At 40.0% G+C, this 22695-nt stretch overlaps 2 protein-coding genes across 3 annotated transcripts; both read right to left on the bottom strand.

Annotated features, from left to right (window-relative positions):
* Positions 1 to 991: 991 nt before the first annotated feature.
* dolpp1 (dolichyldiphosphatase 1) lies at positions 992 to 7097 on the bottom strand. The gene is made up of 8 exons (XM_063890190.1): positions 6891 to 7097; positions 5149 to 5249; positions 4917 to 5001; positions 4530 to 4629; positions 4117 to 4215; positions 3534 to 3662; positions 3325 to 3414; positions 992 to 2240 (listed from the first exon to the last, which is right to left on the bottom strand). Exons 1-8 carry the CDS (start codon positions 6964 to 6966, stop codon positions 2204 to 2206), a joined length of 717 nt encoding a protein of 238 aa, XP_063746260.1. The 5' UTR covers positions 6967 to 7097; the 3' UTR covers positions 992 to 2203.
* A 1097-nt stretch (positions 7098 to 8194) lies between these two features.
* miga2 (mitoguardin 2) lies at positions 8195 to 22584 on the bottom strand. Of its 2 annotated transcripts, none has more exons than XM_063889262.1 (16): positions 22489 to 22584; positions 21205 to 21483; positions 20848 to 21058; positions 20627 to 20742; positions 20399 to 20519; positions 17533 to 17660; positions 17181 to 17298; positions 16814 to 16947; positions 16609 to 16721; positions 15936 to 16008; positions 15131 to 15217; positions 14922 to 15020; positions 12604 to 12738; positions 12409 to 12462; positions 12198 to 12314; positions 8195 to 11853 (listed from the first exon to the last, which is right to left on the bottom strand). In XM_063889262.1, the coding sequence occupies exons 2-16, from the start codon at positions 21298 to 21300 to the stop codon at positions 11644 to 11646; spliced, it is 1812 nt and encodes a 603-aa protein (XP_063745332.1). In that variant the 5' UTR covers positions 21301 to 21483; positions 22489 to 22584; the 3' UTR covers positions 8195 to 11643. The 2 variants fall into 2 exon arrangements, with proteins under 2 accessions (XP_063745332.1, XP_063745333.1); XM_063889263.1 differs by having other exon boundaries at positions 16814 to 16920.
* Positions 22585 to 22695: the final 111 nt, after the last annotated feature.

Genomic DNA, 22695 nt, shown 5'->3' with positions numbered 1-22695 from the left:
CTTTTTTAAATGCAGAAAATGATTTATGTTTTTTTGTCTGACATTACATTTTTTTTAGCCTTGTTTGCGTTGTGGCAATGTCAACTTTTGCTCGGTTTACTGTTCTAGAAATAGCTGAACAGATATTGAAAGGACATTAGTTGTTTCGTTGAGGACTATTGCTTAAGATGTGATTTTCTGACGTGAAGTACAAAGACATTGATATTTTTGATTTTGTATGACATTACCCAGGATGGGTTGCGAGACAAAATACGCCCCCAGGCACAAAAAGGCGGTCTAGGAGGAAGAGACAGACCACTCTGAAGTCATTCTGCTTAGCATGCGGTCCATTTGTCTCGTTAGTCAGTTTTTAAATAGTTGTTTTTGTGGTTGTTTGCCCTCTTTGCAAAGTCTTTATGGGTCTTAGCATCTTTTTGTACATGTTTTCATAAAATGTAGTGTAGGCTAACCTCTCAATTCCACCCTAATCCTCAAGATTTTTTTTTTTTGCGTTACAGGATCAAAATGTAAATGTTTAATAGTTGGATTTATTACTAAAATCCTTCAAAATGTATGGCATCCAACCAATCTCAGCTAAACCTTTTTTAGTTCTCAAATTTACAATCAACATTTTAATGTTTTACTGCATATATGATATCTTTCTGCAAGCAATTGTTAGTGCGTTAAACGCTTACTGCACCGCTGTAATATTTCTAAATGGTGGTGACAGGTGCCTCATGCAAATCTTTCCATCACTATTTCTATCACTTTATTTTATCTCCATCCTCACTTTCAGAGACGGTAATCGAGCAGAACCGAGACACTGATGGGATTACAGCCCGCTGCCATCAAACTGACTGATACTGATGCACATCAGAGGAAAACACAGCCAGTAGACGATCAGCAAATCTGATAAAGTGCCACATTTGCTCAACAGCAAACACTCTAAAAAGATAAACAGCATTTGAGAAGATGCAACTGTATTTCAAAGCACCAGACTTGAACCATCTGCTGTACATAAACACATTTTTATTCAGCCCGATATAGGTTACACATGAAAAACAAAAAAGTCAAACTAAGAGAACTACTTCCCTTTGCGGAGCTAATATGACAGTTTTAAATCAGCTTCAGTCCCCACATGACAGCTGTCAACATTAGCTGCCGTGAGCTGTGAGGATTTAAGCATGATCACATGCTAAGACTGACCTGAGGCTTTTTTTTTTTACTCCTTTCTTTAAAAATAATACAAAAAGAAAACATATCCCCTCAGCAGTCTGTATGAATGTTTTGTCACTAAGTGATATGGAATGTAATCTTGGAAAGGTAAAAATAAAACGAGATAAGAAACTGACGGAATAAAAAAAGGAAATCCTGTTTCCAGGCTGCTACTGTGTGCGAGGCGTCAGATACAAAACTCCACCTCAGTCCAAAAGTGTCAGACAAAGGAAAAAGAACTGAACCGCTGTGAATCAGTCTCATAGTCCTCACACGTGGATATGAATAGAAAGCACAAACCTCGATGCTCAATAGTACAAAGGAAATCAGCTTTGGAGTCATAGACACAAAGCAAAGACTGAGGAGGGAGAAGAGGGGGAGGGTCTTAACATTTAACTAGTGTTAGTCAGGGGTTTTCTTAACTTGTAAATTTCACAAAGTGCAAATTTTCATTTATATTACATCTTAACCAATTTTTAGTAATTGGTCATTTTCTATGAAATAACAATGAAAAATGGTTAATTCCACACACTACCAACCTAGTCATAGCCACCCCCCTCCCCACCTGCTATACATCCGAATATATATTTAAAAAAAAGGAAATCACTAAATACATGCTGCAATGACGCCCACCATTTTGAATATTTCTTTTTAGAACCCCTTGAATCTCTTACAGTACACCGTTACTGTCAGCGTGCGCTTATAGTTAAAATATATATATATTAATCTATCATTAAATAGTATGCCTCTTGCACAGTCTTGCATGCATTGAGGAGCATTGTGGGGGCAAGCTGTATAAGAAGGAGGCGTTTGTGGACGGACTCCAGGTCCAGGCACTCTGTCGCCGCCTGGAAACGCTTTCCGCCCTTTTCTCCTCGCACCCACGTCAGTCCAAAGGATGGTTCTCCAGTGTGTTTCTGTCGAGTGAGCATTCTGTTTGTGTATGGGAACATGAGTGTGTGTTTGTATGTGTGGTCCTAAACTCAAGTTTCAAGAGGAGCTGTGCACATCACTGAAGTTTTGTTCCAAGCTTTCGTTGTCTGTTCCTACAGGAAATCAAAAACAAAAAAAGGATTGAGTCACAGAACAAATGCAACAGCCTCAAACATGTTCAAAGCCTGGTCAAATCATAAAGAGACAGAAATTAGGTTAATATCAATCACAGCATACAGTGAATTTGTTAACAGGGACAAACTATACCCACCCAATGTGATGCAGAAAGGGCCTCCCGTGAACTTAACCAGTCTAAAGTGGAGAAAGCTAATGCAGCTTATTCAACCTCCTTTACATAGCCTTTAATGCCATTCATTTTAATTCATGCGACTTGTGCTAATTGTGCAAGTTGCCCAACATATGCAAGTTAGCATTCAGCAGTTTATATTTGCTGGGGACCCCTACTATACATTTCCCTCGTAACACTTTGGGGTCCTCAACATTTTAGGGATCACTATGCTGGCCGCTAGACTAAAAGCTGATATTTGGAACACAGCTACAGTCACAACTTGCAAGGTTAGTTTGTAGCCTGCAAGCTAAGAGCTAACATGTTTAACAATGTACTCTGCATTAACGGCAAACTGCTTATGGACTGAATTAACCATTCATTATGCCAATAACAGCAGACACTATACTATTTTATTTTTATTCAAGAAATAAAACCTGTTTTCACTCTCTGGATCAACCATAACCAGGCTTCCCATAAATTAAATATTACTAACAAATGTAAATAAACGTTACTTTGTCGTCTCAATTTAATATTTTCCATTATTATTTTAAAGTAACTACAATGTATTCATATTGGCTAGTGTTTATCCTGTTTCTATCGTACATTAGCTATTTCCTGCCCTTTTTTCCCTCTTTTTGAAACATGGCATCATTAAATATTATTGTAAACTCCCCCCGGTCCCCCATTGGACAGTCTGGTGAGCTGCAGTGGATTTTTGGGCACTTATGATCACTAATCTCACAGTATTTTTGTATGATATATCTGGGGAATTCAAGCATGCAGATGGAACCAAATACATACTCAATGTTCATTATAGGTAGAATACTTTTGACATTTTTAACAGAACTTGTGTGAGCAGGTTGTGGTGATGGTGATGATGTGGTGTCGGGTGTTTTTAATGATCTTACCTGGCCTCTGATCTGGTCACTGTATACTCAAACCATAAGATGTTGGGGATCAGGCTTGTGTCTCGCACCAGGAAGTACTCTGATATTGGCCTACAAATTGTGAGAGAACAAATGAACAGACCGGTTTCATCTAGTTATTCAGGCTGCAGACGGATCGTCTTCCCCTGTGACAGAAGAAGGAGGCTGAGAGAAATGAGAGCATTACTCACCAGGCTGCTATTTTGGGGAATAATGGTGTCAGCACCTCTTGTGTGAAAAAGAACCACACTATGCCAATTGTACTACCGGCCACTCCGCCATAGAAAACCTGGCTCCAGGAGTGATACAACAGGTAGACCCTGAGGAGGAGCAAGAGGGAAATAATGTTGAGGAAAATACAAATTGTGCCTTGATTGTTAAACTAAACTAAGTCCAGCAGCATGCACTTTAAATAGTTTCACACTTGCATATATATTTGCACAGGAAATAGCACAATTTTGCTTTCACGTGAAATTGTAACACACAAACAATGATAAAGTTATTTTCCACTTGCCCTTACTGGAAATGATCAGCAATGCCATAGTTTGACGAGCTACATAGATTTTTTAAGCTTAAAAAACAAGTTTACTAAATGTAGAAAGTAACATGAATTTGGATAACCCATTAATCATTTAACTGATTGATATATTACAGTTTGTTATGAGTTTTTGTACATTTTTTGAGCCAAAACAAATATCAGGAATATTTGTATATCATAGACAAGAAAATAATAGTTAGTTCACTTGATATTAAAATCATTCGTTGCAGCCTTACCGGCTGTATGAGACTGATAAGGCCACGCCCAACAGGATGATGGAGAGTATGTGTCTCCACAGCAGGTCCACACATCGAGCATTGTTCGTTTGATGCATTCTGGGGAAAAAAGAGTTCAGCATGAGTTCACACCGAACCACCACCAGGGGAACGCACCTAACGAGTGATAATCAAAAACGGCATAATCAAATACATGCCCTGCTGGAATAAACCATATATATATATATACATACACACATGCTCACATCATATTTATTTTTTGATTATTTTTTTTAATTATTAACCTAAATGAAATTCTTCAATTGTCGAAATTAAGCAAAGATATGAGTTTTTGGACATGAATATTAGCAAGTTGCTACACTTTTCACAGCTTTGACCCTTTAAATCTCTCCAAATACAAAGACAAAACTCACCTTAAATAAAGGAAAAGGAAGAAGTAAACAACAAAGAACCACATAAACTGGGAATGATTGGAGGGCATCCCATACTCTGTGTGCAGCGTTGTGTGAGCTCCTGCAGAAAAACCACAACATACATTTTCAACATTGATTACAAATACATATAAAGGAAACACCCAAGTTGAAGCTTAAGTGTGCGTCTCTTACTATTTTACTTTATCCAGCTTGGACACAATTTAATCCATTTGGAAAATATTTGCATATCATTGTGTATTTGAATTATTTTGAATGCCACAAGAGATTGTTTTCTTTGACATTGAACACATTTCACATTTGATTTATGGTTTTCAGTGTTGCCCAACGCTAATAAACAAAAAGTCAACAGCTTGTTCTTCACTTCACCTGCACATGGGCGCGGCTCTCTGAAAATGTGCTTCAGCACCCAGTTCACCCCTTCATTCAGGATGAGCCCACCGAAGAAGGAAATCTGTAGAAAATAAAAACAAGTTCACCACATGACTTCTTACAAATGTTTGGCCTGCCTGACACCATATTTCAGGCTCCTTTGAGACAATTAACAGTGTGACCAAACTATGTTTAAAAGGGATGCTAAAAGTGCATGTGCAGAACTCACCGTGTGCAGCTCCCGTTTAAACACTATGAGTGTGACAAAACCCACAAGGATTGCTATGGGTAAGAGACTGATGTAGGCCAGTATGCGTCCCGTCAGATCACCTTAACAAACAAACAAACAAACAGATGATTATATAATAGCTAACACGTTTTTGGAAATAGTCAGACATTTTTCCTGCAACACAACAGCTCCATTTGCAATATCAACACACAAAATATTTCAGACCCTTCATCGTGCATTTCATCTAGGATTATGGTCCATATTTACTTTTAGGATTGACTGGTATACAAAAAAGTGCCTTAAAGTCTAGGACAAACCCTTGTACCATGAACTTTAATACTGTAAAACACTCATAGGCAAATTTGCAGCAGTGTAAAGTAACAAAGTACATTTACTCAAGTACTCTACTTAAGTACAATTTTGAGGTACTTTTACTTTACTTGAGAAATTAAATTTAGCTACTATATACTTGTACCCGACTTCTATTCAGAGGTTAATATTGTACTTTGGCTTCACATCATTTATTTAATACCATTAGTTACTTTTGAAAAGTTGATTAATTATTTGAATTATTATCAACTCTTTAGATCAGACTTTAGTTCACCTGGAGTAAATCCAGCAGCTACCCTGCAGTATACAAAGCCATTAAAACTAGCTGCACCTTTACCAGCTCTGAGAACACTTTAATGATCAATAATTATAACATAAGAATTACTTCATTAATCCCAGACTGGGACATTTTTGCAATAATATATAATAATAATCATCATCATCATCATCATCAAAACACATCATATCATATATATTATTCTGAAATGAACCAATCTGCACAATGTCTACTTTTACTTTTGGTACTTGAAGTATGTTTTTACTTTTGTACTTGAGGAACATTTTGATTGCAGGACTTTAACTTGTAACCGAGTATTCCTACATTCTGGTACTTCTACCCAAGTACAAGATCTAAGTACTTTTCCCACCTATGCAAATGTGTCTACTCTCCCCCAAAGATTGGTAAAAGTAAATTATCTACTTTGCACTTTTGCAGACAGATTCAGCGTCGTCTCCGAGATGTTAAAGCGTATCATAAACCCCAGTAAAGTGAAATTACACTGGTGGGAGTGACACTTTAAGGCACTCGGTGAACCCGGATGGTTGAAATATTCAGCAGTAGGAAGCTGCTGTGGTTGAAAAGCAAAACCACAATTTAGATTACGAACACACCACATTATTATATTTGCTTAATTCAAACATCCCTGTGCAACGTGGTAAAAGCTAGCTAACGTACTAATCTGTATGAGGCCAAAGAGCTAACTACGTTAGCCGCACTACTGGCTACAATTATATAGGGAGAAATAGGTTATTATTCCAACCACAGTCAGTAATTATATTTTAGCATTTAGTATGCTTGAATTGTGTCAAATAATTCCTACACTACGCGGAATATTCGCCTAATCCTGTGGGAATATATCAAAACCGATATTAGGGCAGCTAACAGGCTAGCTAGCCTTCATTGTGGACATTAGCTCCGATTGCGCATGCGTCGCTGTCTCACAATTTCGCAGTCCGGGTTTACATTCCCCGCTGTGCTCGACGTTCTTCACCGTCTCACTATTTGGCAGTATCACCAACGGCCGTGTTCATTCAATAGCGCGCATAAACACACGAAAATCATGGAAAATTATACAAATTCGCACAGTGGTTAGCATGCCCACTAGTTAAAGAAAGATGTTTAGTTTACTTACCTTCCGCAAACTCTACGTGTGTCAGAGATATGGACCGCCATTGAGATGGTGCCGAGCACTGCTCTTCCAACGCCATCTTACCCGGACACAACCCGGCAAAGTGAAAAAACGCCCCAGACACGTGTCGCACCAATCCGGGAACGGAGCTCTGAGTCCCCGGCAGAGGAGCCGCCGTCCAATCCCCGCAGATCACCGGAGAGGAGATACTTTACCCATAGAGAAGAATTATTGAATGAACCAAAAACATTATAGTCCAGCACTTTTAGAGAACTGTACTCATTCAGAAAAAACTAATATTTATCAAGTTACTGATTTAATCAATATATATTTTTACATTTGTATTATAGTAATCATAATGCAGTTTGATTGACAGATCATTCTATTAAGTGACCCAAAAATAGCAAATTAAATTACAAACAATTGGTAGAAAAAAAAAAGTGGCCTTTATTTTTTCTTTATTTAAGCAGGTTAATTGTGGTGTCTGCATATCACAAACACCACAAACAGACAATAATAAGACAAGATAAGATAAGATATACTTTATTGATCCCAAATTGGGAACAGTTTTCATTGCACATCATAATCAGGGATGTTCAGCCCAAATTCATTATAAGGGATTTTTACAAATAAAAATATACATCTGATAAAATACATGTTTTCAATAAACCAATGATTACTAGTTTACTATATGTAATGCAAGTAGGCGACTATTTAAAAAAATAAAAATAAAGCCATGATCAAGGGGATAGTTTTCTTTTAAACTCTGGGGTGACGGACATTATAGTGTCAAACTCTTCATTTACTGAATTCGTTTGAATATGTATGCTTCAATATGGTCTGTTGTGCATTCATTTATGGTGGAAATGTCTTAAAAAGCCCATGCCACCTGCATGAGTTACAAATAGCAAATAGCCAGTAGAAAAAGTAAAAAGCAGAGACTGATACTGACCCAGGCTTTTTCCAAATCACATTAAATTAGCCAAGAATAGCAGCACACAAACTGACCAAACAGGGCGCACTAAGTCCTGCATGTTTCAAATCGGATCAATACATACTGTTTGAAATCTGATGTATGCATATTTTCCTAGAGATTTAATGTGTTTTTGGTACGTGTATTTAAAATAGGGTGTATATTTTGATTGATCCCCTGGATAAACATGCGCCTTGGCAAATTTAAGGATATTGCATAAAACGATTTCAGAAAATAATTCACAAAAGAGTCGGGCACCCTCCACTGGCCTAACAGTGAATCACTGGAGAATAATCGTATTTTCTCGTGAGACACAAAATACAATGAGTCGCCATCAGTTGGGAAAAGGCATCATAAACATATTGTTTAATAACAAAAAATAACATTTAATAAGGATAATCAAAATCAATTTACAGTTCAGTGTGATGGCATTGTAATTTAACAATAGAAAAGACAAAAGGCATGAATACAACACTTATCATATACAGCAGTGAATTTTGAAAGAGAAAAAAAATATTACTTCCACATTCTGGCCGTCTGATATCCTCGTTTCACTCTATAATCATGAATACACACGAAAGGAGAGCCCATGCCTGCACTTTTGACGTTCAATTGGTTATAAATTAGCTTCTAAAACAACCAGCCTGGCTCTAAATCTTGCAGGGATACAGTGATTGATGCATTTTAAAGAATCTACACTGTTAACATGCAGGGTATTAATTTCTGCAGACCATAATGTGAACACAAGACTAAACATTAGCATTTTCTTTCTGCAATTGCATTTGCATGAATTATATTTGAGGGACTTAAGCATGGGAGAATGGATTGGACGACACGCAGTCAAAATAAAATAAGGAGAATTTAAACATTTTAAAAGATAGAGACTAAGATTAGCACTTTGGAAAGTAAGCTGAAAAAAAAAAACATTTCAATGGTCAAGTTTTCTGGGAAAGATGTTTCTTCTAATACAAAGCATTTATGCTCTTAATAATATGTCAGTTCTATGATGCAATAAATAATGCAGTTTGTACAGTTAAACTCTCAAAGGGATTATTAGAAAAAAGGGTTGTTGGACATTCCTGCATCTTTCTGTTTCTCTGATAAAGTGCAAAATGCTTAAAACACAAAGCTGCACATTTGCAAGAACATAGAACTAAAATAATTTCATTAAAAAGCTCTATATAAAGTTGGAACTAAACCTTATATCAAATATAATCCCACAATGCTTCAACACAAAGCGCCATGTGACATTTCTGAGCTCTGAATTTCAAAGAGGTGTTGCAACAAGAGCAAGATTTGGATTATCAAGACCACGAAACACACATTTATATGATTTTCAATAAAGACTTGCTGATTTGTATGGTAAACTATTAAAGATCTGTGGAACTAATATATTTTCCAACAGGAATGTCTTCCCTTTTATCATTCACGCAGGCAACCATAAGCATACATACTGTGCTTTTACTGCAGATAACAATAAATAACCTTTTCAATCACATTTCATTGAGATCATTTAGTATTTGACGGTTTAAACAAACAATTTAATCTGCATAACACATATCTGCTGTTGCAGGAGTGGAGTTACCCATGTTGGCATCTTATGGCCCCTTCAGTGTCTCTGTTCACAGGAAACAAAGTCAGGGTTATAATCAGTGCACTTATAGCTTACAGTCTGACTGCACAAATCCTGCTTCTTCATGAAACAAACAACTAATGCCTCACTAACACTACAACATGGCACGGATTGATTTACAGCGTGTCGATTTTAAAAACGTGTATAGTGATGGGGAATGCCCACGTGTTCTTAATCAATTACAACAAGGAGAGTGTGTTTTCTTTCCTAAATCTCTGAAGGTGTACTCATGGAGGACCATTTGACATGTCACAGAAGGAAAGGCACTAATGTCAATAGTACAAATATAAGGGAGAGAACCACCAAGCAAGTTGCCTAAATAACCTCTTTTAAAATGCTATTCAATAATGTCTGATTTCCTTTTAACTTCTTCAGTTTCAGCATCTTGATATAATGCATCCTGTGTCTCGGCTAAATAGCACATGTGAATAAAATACAGGTATAGTTACTGTTTTACGTGCTCTCCTCTCTATGACAAGTCAAAATATCTGCTGGGAAAATGAGTCCTAGTGAAACCAGCTGATTGGTTTATAATCTGCTTCCCCTGATCTTATTCACATCCAGTGATCTGAAGAACAACCTTATGCAAGAATAACTATTGTTAGCCATTTCACAATCAAAACATTGATTTATATCTTCATATAACTTCCTAAAGGGAATTACATTTTAGGCCCACATATTTGAGATCAATTAAAAAAATACTTAGATTATAACATTTTAAGAAAATAAATCATAAAGCTATTGAATTTTGATTTGAATTTACAATTTTACTCATTGTTTCCTAAGGTCACCGATGTGTTTGAGACATTTTCTTTCTGGCAACAAAGAGGTCCTGTCACACCCGCTATTGTGTTATTAGTTGTGGGATAGTTTTTTAACCCCTCTGTGGCACGTCAACATTAACAACTATTCATCTGTTGCCAGGTCAAATCTGAGGGTAACACTTTACAAAACCTTTTGTATTTATATGTCCAATTGCATTAGAAGACAGCTTTGATCTGGGGTCACAATAACACTTTGGGATAATTCAACTTAGGGAACACGTTAATGCCCTTAATTATTTTTACATGATGTACTTTTACATGTAACAGTCTCTGGGATATGTGACATCTTAGCCTGCTAGATGAAACCAAATTGGAATAGATATTTATTTTTAAAGAGGGATTCAAGGACTATCCGTGACAACGTTTACATGCACAATAATATTCCCAATTGGATAAGGGTCATGTAAATGCAATTAGGACTTAATTTGAATGTAGATTTTCTCCACAAATTATTGGGAAATGTCGATATTCAGGTTACAGAACCTACATTCCTGGATGGATAAAAGAAACTCACCTACTTTTAAACATGATGAAATCCTTACATACCAACAGGTTTTTCTGAATATGCGCAAATAAACAAAAAGCCTTCCCTTTCAAGAAGGTGGTTGAAGGATTGAAAGACGGAGGCTGCCATCAATTGAAAACGTTGTAATAATCCTTATTAGACAGCTGAGTGTAAATGGGAATACTCCTTTTCTTTAGCCTTGTAACAGCTTTCCAGGAATGTTGTCTTTTAATGAATAAGGGCAAAAGAAATTAATATGTTGTGCATGTAAATGTAGTCAGGATTTATCAGGCTTTTAACAAACATCCTTCCACCTTTAATATAGAAAACACATTTGCGGACAGACTCTCACGGCAATTCTTTAAAAAAAAAAGACGACCATGATATCCCACTAGTCAGATGTATGGAACGTCTAAAAGCAACCACTGGTTCTCCGTGGAGACTCGACCCATGTGGAGTCATTTAGCAAAAGCCCTTGCTCTTCACGTGTTGGGAGCGCTTCATTCTGGTGTTTACAGGAAGTATCCATGTCCCCAAACAAGGCAAAGACACGTCCTCAGACAACTGACATTACTTAAGTACATCTTGAAACGCAACACAGCAGCTGGTAAGGAGGGAATCATGTTATCCAACAGCTCACCCTCATCAGTACTAGTGATCTGTCTATGTGAGATACATCCTCTCACATTAAGGTGGGTTTGATGAGCACAGATGAAAGAATGATGCTGGTTTATCACAGGACAATGATTAATCCTTGATGACAGAATGAGCTGCGAGTTTATGCCATTCCCTATCCGGCCTGCATGAGCCCGGTGAAGCACTTAGTTTTCACAGTTGGGCCCTGAAGACTCCTCCGTGTCTCTGGGCAGGGCCCCATTAAGCTCCACAAGGCTGTTTATTCCTAGGTACCCCAGTAAAATCTCACTCCGGCGGTGGGAAAGGTTCAGGAGGTCCTCGGCCAGACACTGAGCGGAGGTGAAGCGGACCTTGTCGTGATCAAACATGTCCTTCAGGTACTGCACGATTTGTTGCTGCAGAGGCAAGGAGAAATACCAAATACATGTTGAGACTCACTTTTAAACTTCGTTTCAAAAGAGTGGTTGCCCTCACAAGTCAGTTAGGAAAAAAAAGCATGGGAAGATAGGGTCCAAGCTGAAAAATATTCTTCGACTTTAAAGACCCAACTGATTTTAGATATATAGTTTAGTTAAGTTTTCATTGTTCTCACCTAGCCTATGAAAACTTCTGTTTAATACCTAAGCTTGTAATCAAAAAATGAGACTTTATAGAAGTACAATACTGTGCTCTTATAAAGATTTGCACTTGCTATCCAAAATTGTGTGAAAGTGTAAACTTCTTCTTAGTTGTCTCTCACCTTGAAAATAGTGCACACTTCACTTAGGTGTTGCCTCGGTCCCAAAAACCCAAACGCTAAAACTGGGCTCACGTGTTCTGATATGGCATAGAAGTGGGAGATAAAACCATCGGGAACCTATGGAGAGCAGGACAAGATACTCAACTTTTAAAGTGAAAGAAACAGGTATGCATTAAAACATGAAACTATCTTGAAATAAACTCAAACTCACCATTAGAAGACGCCTCTTTGCTTTCAGTACAGACCAACAAGCAGTTGCTAGAGCCTAATGCAAAACGACATTTATGTTACTTGAGTGACTTGAATTAACTGGTGGCATAAGCAAGGAATTGGTGTGTGTGTGTGTGTGTGTGTGTGTGTGTGTGTGTGTGTGTGTGTGTGTGTGTGTGTGTCTGTTTAAATTAACCGTTTCTTTAAAGCTGTCAGAGAGCCAGCGGTTCCTCAACACAGCCACCACAGAGGAGGGGGGGCTCTCCAGGTCTTCAAATGCGTCCATCAGGATGAAATCCAGCACGATGTCGAAAAAGTTCATACACACCACCTGCAGAGACCAACATCAGGACATTGTGTTAATTGTTTGCTCTTAAAATCAAATCAGCCTTACTATATACAGTGGGGCAAAAAAGTATTTAGTCAGCCACCAATTGTGCAAGTTCTCCTATTTAAAAAGATGAGAGAGGCCTGTCATTTTCATCATAGGTACACTTCAACTATGAGAGACAAAATGAGAAAAAAAAATCCAGGAAATCACATTGTAGGATTTTTAAAGAATTAATTATAAATTCCTCGGTAAAATAAGTATTTGGTCACCTACAAACAAGCAAGATTTCTGGCTCTCACAGACCTGTAACTTCTTCTTTAAGAGGCTCCTCTGTCCTCCACTCGTTACCTGTATTAATGGCACCTTTTTGAACTCGTTATCAGTATAAAAGACACCTGTCCACAACCTCAAACAGTCATACTCCAAACTCCACTATGGCCAAGACCAAAGAGCTGTCAAAGGAGACCAGAGACAAAATTGTAGACCTGCACCAGGCTGGGAAAACTGAATCTGCAATAGGTAAGCAGCTTGGTGTGAAGAAATCAACTGTGGGAGCAATTATTAGAAAATGGAAGACATACAAGACCACTGCTAATCTCTCTCGATCTGGGGCTCCACGCAAGATCTCACCCCGTGGGGTCAAAATGATCACAAGAACGGTGAGCAAAAATCCCAGAACCACACGGGGGGACCTAGTGAATGACCTGCAGAGAGCTGGGACCAAAGTAACAGAGGCTACCATCAGTAACACACTACGCCGCCAGGGACTTAAATCCTGCAGTTCCAGACGTGTCCCCCTGCTTAAGCCAGTACATGTCTAGGCCCGTCTGAAGTTTGCTAGAGGGCATTTGGATCCAGAAGAGGATTGGGAGAATGTCATATGGTCAGATGAAACCAAAATAGAACTTTTTGGTAAAAACTCAACTCATCGTGTTTGGAGGAGAAAGAATGCAGAGTTGCATCCAAAGAACACCATACCTACTGTGAAGCATGGGGGGGGAAACATCATGCTTTGGGGCTGTTTTTCTGCAAAGGGACCAGGACGACTGATCCGTGTAAAGGAAAGAATGAATGGGGCCATGTATCGTGAGATTTTGAGTGAAAACCTCCTTCCATCAGCAAGGGCACTGAAGATGAAGCGTGGCTGGGTCTTTCAGCATGACAATGATCCCAAACACACCGCCAGGGCAATGAAGGAGTGGCTTCGTAAGAAGCATTTCAAGGTCCTGGAGTGGCCTAGCCAGTCTCCAGATCTCAACCCCATAGAAAATCTTTGGAGGGAGTTGAAAGTCTGTGTTGCCCAGCGACAGCCCCAAAACATCACTGCTTTAGAGGAGATCTGCATGGAGGAATGGGCCAAAATACCAGCAACAGGGTGTAATAAACCTTGTGAAGACTTACAGAAAACGTTTGACCTCTGTCATTGCCAACAAAGGGTATATAACAAAGTATTGAGATGAACTTTTGTTATTGACCAAATACTTATTTTCCACAATAATTTGAAAATTAATTCTTTAAAAATCCTACAATGTGATTTCCTGGATTTTTTTTTCTCATTTTGTCTCTCATAGTTGAGGTATACCTATGATAAAAATGACAGGCCTCTCATCTTTTTAAATGGGAGAACTTGCACAATTGGTGGCTGACTAAATACTTTTTTGCCCCACTGTATATATATATTATATACAGTTACATAATATACATAAATAAGTCTACCCTGTTTAAAGAAATCCTGAATGTTTTATCAAAGATTTTAACCACAATTTTAACCTGAACTGAACACCCTTTATGCATGACTTCTCATGCATTGCTTCTCTTGTTTAAAAAGGTCCTATTATGCTTTTTCAAATAATTCCTACTAATATGTCTTCTTTAAAAATGGTTATCTGTATGATCGATGTAAAAGAAAATGTACCAAAACAGTAGAGATTCACTCTCTTAAATCAATCCATCTTTGCTAGCCAGAAAATATTGTGCAAAAAAAAGAATGTTCAAGTTGGGTTGGATACCAGCGGCCAGACTCTAACATGAGCTTTACCCTGGGTAAAGTGCAGAGTGATCTCACTGCTGGCTGATCTTCAGTTAAAGTTTGATTCAGGTTAGCCAGTTTACATAAACCCTGTACAAAGTATCCCTGAGTAAACTAATCAATGCACACTGAGATAAATGAAGGGATTACTCACCCCCCGACCCTCCAGCTCCATCTTGGTGACGGGCCATGTTCCCTCTCTCTTTGTGTAGAGCAGCATGTCCTCGTAGCTCTCCAGGAAGCCTTTGGGACTCTGTGTTAACGCAACAAACAACACACGCACTTATTGGTGTGCAAATATGTCCACAGAAGTAGAAGATTGCCCGTTTAATACATGAAGATGTAAAGGAGTAGTCTTTTTACCTTGTTTGCCTTCACCATTAACCCTGCAATCATTTGCTTGCCGGTCTCCATGAAGAATGTGCGGTGAGTTTCATCCAACAACAGGAACTGGAAATAAAAGCGTCATCTGTTTATTTTCTGGGGTCATTTCTATACATCGGTCTATTTATACAATAGATATCTGAGTTCTACATATCTCTGACTTATTTTTAAGTGTAATACATGGAATTTGCTGTAGTTAACAGCTCCACCTCCAACAGATATAAATGCTTGCTTCAACTTCAGCTCTGCAATTGTTAATGCTTGTAAGTGTTTTTTTGTCCTGAGACTTAAAATCAAAAGTTGTAAAGAAAAAAGTATCATGCGTTTATGTTTTCTTTGTATATATCTTTTTTACCTTGCCAAAGCTTTTGTCAACAGATGGGAGAAACCTGACTACCTGCCTGTGGGTGCTAAGATGGTTGCATATTTACAAACTCAGGTATGCTGGAGTCTGTCTACAAGGTTTCTACTAAGGTGTTTTACATTGTGTATGAGATCATAGATGGGGAATCCAGCAAAAAAAAAGACAGAAAAGACAAAGCAATCTACATTAGAACAGGAACTAAAGAATGCTAAGGCTAACCTAGCTTGTGAAGCTCATTTAGAACCACATTGATTGGGAGCACTAGCAGTGCAACAGAGCAGTAGTTGGAGAAGGACCAACTTTTAGAAATGGGTTAAAAAGGCTGAACAAAAGGGGTGGGGATTATGACAATGATTGCAATAATCCAAACAAAGACAATGATCCGTGCAACATGGGTAGGGTTTAGGAACTGAAACAGACCTGGAATGCTTGGCGCACACATTGGAGCTTGGCAAGGAAGTCTTGGTCCCCAAAACATTCAAGTAATTCAGTCCTGGGGAAGAAAAGGCAGACATAGACAAAGAGACGTAAGCTCAATTAAAACCTGTTTTATAAGGTTGAAAGGGCAAATGTGTAAGCAGAGAATCTAGAATACAGATGATGAAGTCGTATTTGACTGTGTTGAAGACTTTTTCTTCCTCTTTTGATTGCTGAAATAACGTTACGAAGACCAAAGACTGACATGTATACAGAGAATGTAAATAAGGAATGTGTGTGTGTGTGTGTGTGTGTGTGTGTGTGTGTGTGTGTGTGTGTGTGTGTGTGTGTGTGTGTGTGTGTGTGTGATACGCAGTGATATGTTCCCATGTTTAGATGTGTTGGCTAGTTGATGTTTGTAGGGTTCATGACTCCTCTTTAGCTCTGTTTTGGCCAGCTGCTCAGGGAAGTATCTGGGTGTTAAGCTGCTAAATGTTCCATTATGTTCTTCACCAGCTAACTTTCTGTGTGGTCAGGGTAGGTATGTGCAGTGGATATTTTATTTAAAAGTGCAGAATAAGTGATAGTGTGAATGAAACATTTAATCCACTAGTATAAAACATGATTTTATACAGCTTTTGATGCAGTATTCAGGTGGATGTTACACGGAAGTTACCTCCGGGACCTATAGGGCACTTTGCCCTCCCGCACCAGACACAAGGCTTCTTCATAGAGAGCTGCAGGCCTCAGGGGCTGGTAGACGCCTTCTAGAGACATGGCATCAAACAGCTGGACAGAAAAAAAACAGGATGTGAATAAGTTTGGTCCAAACATAAGGACAAATCTCTGTCTGAATCTACTCCAGTTATTTGAGAACTGACCTCTGCAGCCGAGAAGAAGGAGTCGTCAGAGGTAACAGTAGTGGCATCATCATCCTGCAGTCTGTGGAAACTCTCCACTTGAGGCAAGATAAGAGTTCCTTCACTCTCTGCCAAAGGAACACCACAAACTCTGACTGATAGGGCAAGAATCGAAACACAGGTCAAAACAGAAATATGAAGAGTGTATCCCCAATGTAAAACCACACACTGTTCCTACTGATACACACCAGGACCGCATCAATCCTATGGGAACACGTTATTTTTTTCATTAAAACTCTGTTATTCTTCACAAGCCTGTAATCCAAATGTGTTCCCCTTGATTAAAGACATTGTTGCTTGTCATATACGAGACCAACATGACTCTTACCGAAATCTGCCAGCACGCTGTCTGTCGGGATACTGCTGCCGAAATCCTCCTGTAGGTGGTACGCCCTGTGCAGAAGTGTCTCTAACTTCTCCGCAAACACGTTATTACGGGATTCATCCTGTAATAAAAAGGGAATAAAGCATATAACATTCTGTATTTGTATGTAAAAAGTGGCTTTAGTCCATGGTCAGTTTAATTTCTGCATTGGTGCTGCGTCACAAACACTATTATGAGTACAGCAGGTGAAATCCCAACTAAACTATAAAATACTGGTCTGTATGCGGGAAAGTAATTCAACCATGTAGAAAAGTTTCAGGCAGTCTATGTTGGTAATAAGTGTTAGCTTGGTTACCATAGGAAGCTCTCCACATGCGGCCCCCTGCAGAGCGAGGCTGTTGTTGCTGGAGGACGAGCTGGGTTGATGGCGGATATTCAGGGCCTGCTCCCACTTTCGTAGAGCTTCCTCAAACAGCTCCATCCCTTCAAGCAAAAGAGTGATAACACATTAGCAAACTGTTTATTTGCGAGCTTGAAAATAAAGGTTTGAGGTAAAAATCACTGCAAGTGGCACAGAAATAGTTACAGAGTTTGGAGTGAAAAATGCAGCTAATTTCAGATTCAATTGAACCGAGTTTGTACATTGTGAAGAGCAAAGAATTCAAACTCTTCATGCAGGCTTATCCAAATACCAACCCACAGCACTATGGCTCCAAGAGGCCAACAATAACCCGATTAGACCCTAGATTTTCTTGACTTGTTCTACATCAACAACAGCAGAAATGTAATGCTGCATTCTATTCATTTGTGGGAAAGCTGTGTTAAATTATCACTATTGTCAGATTAAGACCACATCAAAAAAGACTAACATTATACTCAAGTGTGTGAAAGGAAGACGATATAAACACACACACTGACGCGGTCATTTGCTACATCGGCAAATGCATTGATGACGTCGTACCGCCGATTACTGTACGGACATTCCCAAATGAGAAGCCCTGGATAAACGGCGAGGTCCGAGCTAAACTTAAATTACGGGCCATCGCGCACAGCGGCGGTGATTTGGATGAGTACAGGAATTCCAGGTATGCACTCCGGAGAGCTATTAGCAGTGCGAAAAGACAATACAGGGACAAGGTGGAGTCGAACTACAAGGGCTCCAACGCCAGAAGTATGTGGTCTGGACTAAAAACAATAACAGACTACAAAAGGACAACGAGTGGTGCTGAGGAAGTGTCTGCATCTCTCCCAGATGAACTGAACACATTTTATGCACGCTTTGAGAGGCCCCCGGCTGTTGAGGCACAGAAGGCCCAGGATCCCTGCTCACTGGTTTTAACCAGTGCAGATGTGTGTACATCTCTGAAAAGGATCAACACACACAGGGCTCCTGGACCTGATGGCATCCCTGGCCGTGCTCTCAAGGTGTGTGCAGTTCAGCTGGCAGATGTGTTCACAGACATTTTCAATAGGTCACTGCTCCAGTCTGTAGTCCCCACATGTTTTAAAGAGTCCATCATTGTCCCTGTCCCCAAAAAGACAAAACCCATCTGCCTCAATGACTACCGCCCAGTTGCACTCACCTCCATCATCATGAAGTGCTTTGAGCGGTTAGTCAAAACTTGTATCACCTCCTCCCTCCCTGACTCACTGGACCCCCTGCAGTTTGCCTACAGAGCAAACAGGTCCACGGATGATGCCATCTCCCTCACCCTCTTCACTGCCCTCTCCCACCTGGACCAGAGGAACACTTATGTGAGAATGCTGTTCATTGACTACAGTTCAGCATTCAACACCATTGTGCCCTCCAAGCTCATCATTAAGCCCAGGGACCTTGGGCTCAACAGCGTCCTCTGTGACTGGATCCTGAGCTTCCTGACGGGCAGATCCCAGGCAGTGCGGATGGGGAACATCACATCCTCCACCTTGACCCTCAACACTGGAGCCCCTCAGGGTTGTGTGCTCAGCCCTCTCCTCTACTCTCTGTTCACGCACGACTGCGTGGCCACACACAGCTCCAACACCATCATCAAGTTTGCTGACGACACGACCATCATCAGCCTGATCACAGACGGCGACGAGACGGCGTACAGAGCGGAGGTCAGAGCCCTGACATCTTGGTGCCAGGACAACAACCTCCATCTCAACGTCAGCAAAACAAAGGAGCTGATTGTGGACTACAGGAAGAGGCAGAGAGAGGCACACACACCCATCACCATCGACGGGACTCCTGTGGAGAGAGTCAGCAGCTTCAGGTTCCTCGGGGTAAACATCAGTGAGGACCTGACATGGACACATCACACCAGGGTCATATCCAAGACGGCTCGACAGCGGCTCTTCTTCCTCCGCAGGCTGCAGAAGTTCAACATGGACTCCAGGATACTCTGCAACTTCTATAGGTGCACCATCGAGAGTATCCTGACTGGCTGCATCACCGCCTGGTATGGCAGTTGCACCGCCCTCAACCGTAAGACTCTACAGAGGGTGGTGAAAACTGCTCAGCACATCACCAGGACGGAGCTGCCATCCATGGAGGACCTCTACACCCAGCGGTGTAGGAAGAAGGCCGGTAGGATATTAAAGGACCCCCATCACCCCAGCAACAATCTGTTCTGTCTGCTGCCGTCTGGCAGACGGTACCGCAGCATCCGGACCAAGACCACCAGACTCAGAGACAGTTTTATACCACAGGCTATAAGACTGCTGAACTCCTGAGCTCTGTGAATGTCTACTCACATCTTTTTATAGTACACATATATATATTATACATATCTGCCATACATATCTGTTTATACGTAATATATGCATCTGTCCATACCTCCTCATTCAACAGTGTAAAGTATTTCAATACTCTCAATGTATTCCACATATGTATATATTTCACATCCTCAAATCTTTAGTGTTGTTATTGTAAATATTCTTCTCTCTTTTTACACTATTTTGTTTGTCTTTTTTGCACCATGTATGTTGAGTTGTTGGAGGAGCATGGGATATAAGATTTTCATTGCCAACATATACGTTGTATATGCTGTGCATATGACCAATAAAACCTTGAAACTTTGAAAATATGCAAATGTTCCAAGTCATCTAAACCAACTGCACATTTAAAAAATTGTCCCTCCTAGTGCCAATGCAGCATTTGTTTTTTACCCTAGTCACCAAAAAAAGAAGTAACTTATTAATACTACGAGGTGAAATGGAGCAATTTTGTAAATAGCTACCCATTATATAGAGATTCTCTGCATTTGCATCCTCCATTGCTCCCGACTCTTCCACCACTGGCTCCGCTTCCCAGGGGATGGGCGGATTGGCAGACTGATTTGGAGAGCTTGGGACTCGCGTCTATGACAGAAGCACACAAACAGATAAAAAGCATATTAGAAATATTTAGAAAAAGGGGAAAATTGTCAGCAAAATTTAACAAATATGTTGTAACTGGTTAAACTTACAGATGCCAGGCTGTGTGAGGAGCTTGAGTGTTTGCTGGGGCCCAGGGAAGAAATTCCACTCATGGTGTCGTTGCTCCGATTGCCAGGACTCATCATCTGTCGGCCAGTAAATTGGCCTGTGGAGAGAAAAACATTCTCAATAGATGTTGATACAGTGACCACAAAGCATTTTTTCAAAACTTCTAAAATGACTCTTGGTCCAAACGCTGAGTCATGCAAACCTCTCTTTAATGACGAGGGTCTTCCTGTCTTCATCAGCGCTTCAGGTATTCCCACTGTCTTCTGGCCATCTTTCCCTTGTGTTACCTGCTTCCTTTTTCTCCCCCGCCTTTTCAGCTGATGTGCGGTAAGAGCCAAAGCGACACTGCCCAGCGCCGTAGCAAACAGCACCTTCTTCAAGCTCGGGGTAAGCCTTAGCTGAGAAAATATGGACTGAAAGCAGAAGAGAAAAACATAAGGTGTTGATATAAAGGACTCTACAAAACATTAATTCAGCCATTGTTACTGGAGTTTTAGTTGCAAAAAGATTCTGAATAGTGCTGTGTTTACATTATGCAACTGTGGAAGTGGTGGTTTACCTGCCCAAATGTGGAATAGAGAAACACGGGTATCTCTGCTACAGTCATGGCCAACGCCTGAGCGATGGACATCCCGTCTGCTCGTTTGCATGACATCTTAGAAATGTAAATGCCTTTACGGCACAGCTATCCCAGACTCCTTCAAATTCTCCCTAAAAGAGGTGTCGTCTCTGTTCTGAGATCAGCCAGCTCAGGGCTTGCTGATGAACCGGCTGTCCTCATCCACTCCCCGAGCTATGGCTCCACACTGGTCCAATGTGCGATTGTAGATTTATTACCCTTTAATAGATAAGAAGTGAATTATGGAAATGATTGGGTTGTTTCAGTTTCCTCCTTACAGTTCAGAGCTTAAGACAAGTCATCAAAAGACAGTTTATCATCACAAGACCTTTACTATTGACTCCACGGCAAAACACTCTAGACACATAATCAACATGCAAAAGTCCATGATTAAAGCTGGGGAAATACACGTTGCATTATCTGTAAAGCAACAGAACAACTTGTCAGTCTGCCAGCTACCTAGCTATCTACTGTCTGGTATGCAGACAGTTGACCAGCGTGCCCCACACCTGCTGCACATGAAAAACACCAGGTGTTAAACATGACAGACTGGTTGGCTTTTCTTTCTCTATTTGGTGCAAAACCGACAAATACAATAAGAAAATAGGCTTCTGCTTCTTTTATATAGCACCTTCCATAAGAATCATGCAGCCTCAGAGTGCTTCACAAAGCAATATTAAAACAGAACACACTATATCAATGTAAAATAGACAATAAAACACATTTTGCAACTATAAATTACAATTAAAAAAACTATTAAGAGGTTGAAAATGAATAAAATTCACTATCATAATTTTAAAAAGAGGAGGTTTGCAATGAGAAATAAAGAAAGCTAAATCAACAGAGAGGTTGCTACAGTAGCTGAAAAATACATGAAGCTAGGTAGCATACAGGCAGCTGAGACCAGAAATCAATACAGCCACCACTTTATTCAAATAACACTTCAAATACACAGCAAGTCTGTGATTTGTTTTATCTAAATTGCTAATGACAAGTTAAAAAAGCAAAAGCCTGCAATCTCACAAGCAAGAATGCAAATGTTAGCTAGCATTTAGGCTAGCCTAGCTCAGCCTCATCTGTCACTTCACATCACAGCATCATGATCCGGTCAACCAGACACCGTGGGCTGTGGTGCTTTTAAACTGACACATCGGAGGCTCCACCGGCTCTCTGTACAGCTAACCAGCGGTAACTAACAACATAATCCCTCACACAGGTACATACCGTGAGCATTCAAGGAGCCAGCAGGAAAGGACACTCCTGTGTCACAGTTAGTGAAAGCCGCACACTAGCTTTTTGCTAGGGGGCGGTGTTTTTGGTGCGTAACGATACAGACGCAATTCCCCAGCCAATGGGAGGAGGATTATAGAGGTTCACTTTTTGTATTGGCCAATCGAATAGAAGGTAGGCGGGATAAAGTTATTTAACAGA

Source organism: Eleginops maclovinus, chromosome 8, assembly GCF_036324505.1.
Source record: "Eleginops maclovinus isolate JMC-PN-2008 ecotype Puerto Natales chromosome 8, JC_Emac_rtc_rv5, whole genome shotgun sequence".
Classification (NCBI taxonomy): Eukaryota; Metazoa; Chordata; class Actinopteri; order Perciformes; family Eleginopidae; genus Eleginops; species Eleginops maclovinus.
The sequence above is the reverse complement of the archived record's forward strand: the minus strand, read 5'-3'. Positions and strand labels throughout refer to the sequence as shown.

Coding starts and splice junctions, on each gene's coding strand:
- dolpp1 (XM_063890190.1), bottom strand. CDS start 6,966: ATGGCGTTGGAAGAGCAGTGCTCGGCACCATCTCAATGGCGGTCCATA. Junction 3,663..4,116: donor TTATCAGTCTCATACAGCCG/GTAAGGCTGCAA, acceptor GCTCCTCCTCAG/GGTCTACCTGTTGTATCACT. Junction 3,415..3,533: donor TTCCCCAAAATAGCAGCCTG/GTGAGTAATGCT, acceptor CACAATTTGTAG/GCCAATATCAGAGTACTTCC.
- miga2 (XM_063889262.1), bottom strand. CDS start 21,300: ATGTCATGCAAACGAGCAGACGGGATGTCCATCGCTCAGGCGTTGGCC. Junction 20,743..20,847: donor ACCCTCGTCATTAAAGAGAG/GTTTGCATGACT, acceptor TTCTCTCCACAG/GCCAATTTACTGGCCGACAG. Junction 12,315..12,408: donor CAAAGAGGCGTCTTCTAATG/GTGAGTTTGAGT, acceptor TGCTCTCCATAG/GTTCCCGATGGTTTTATCTC.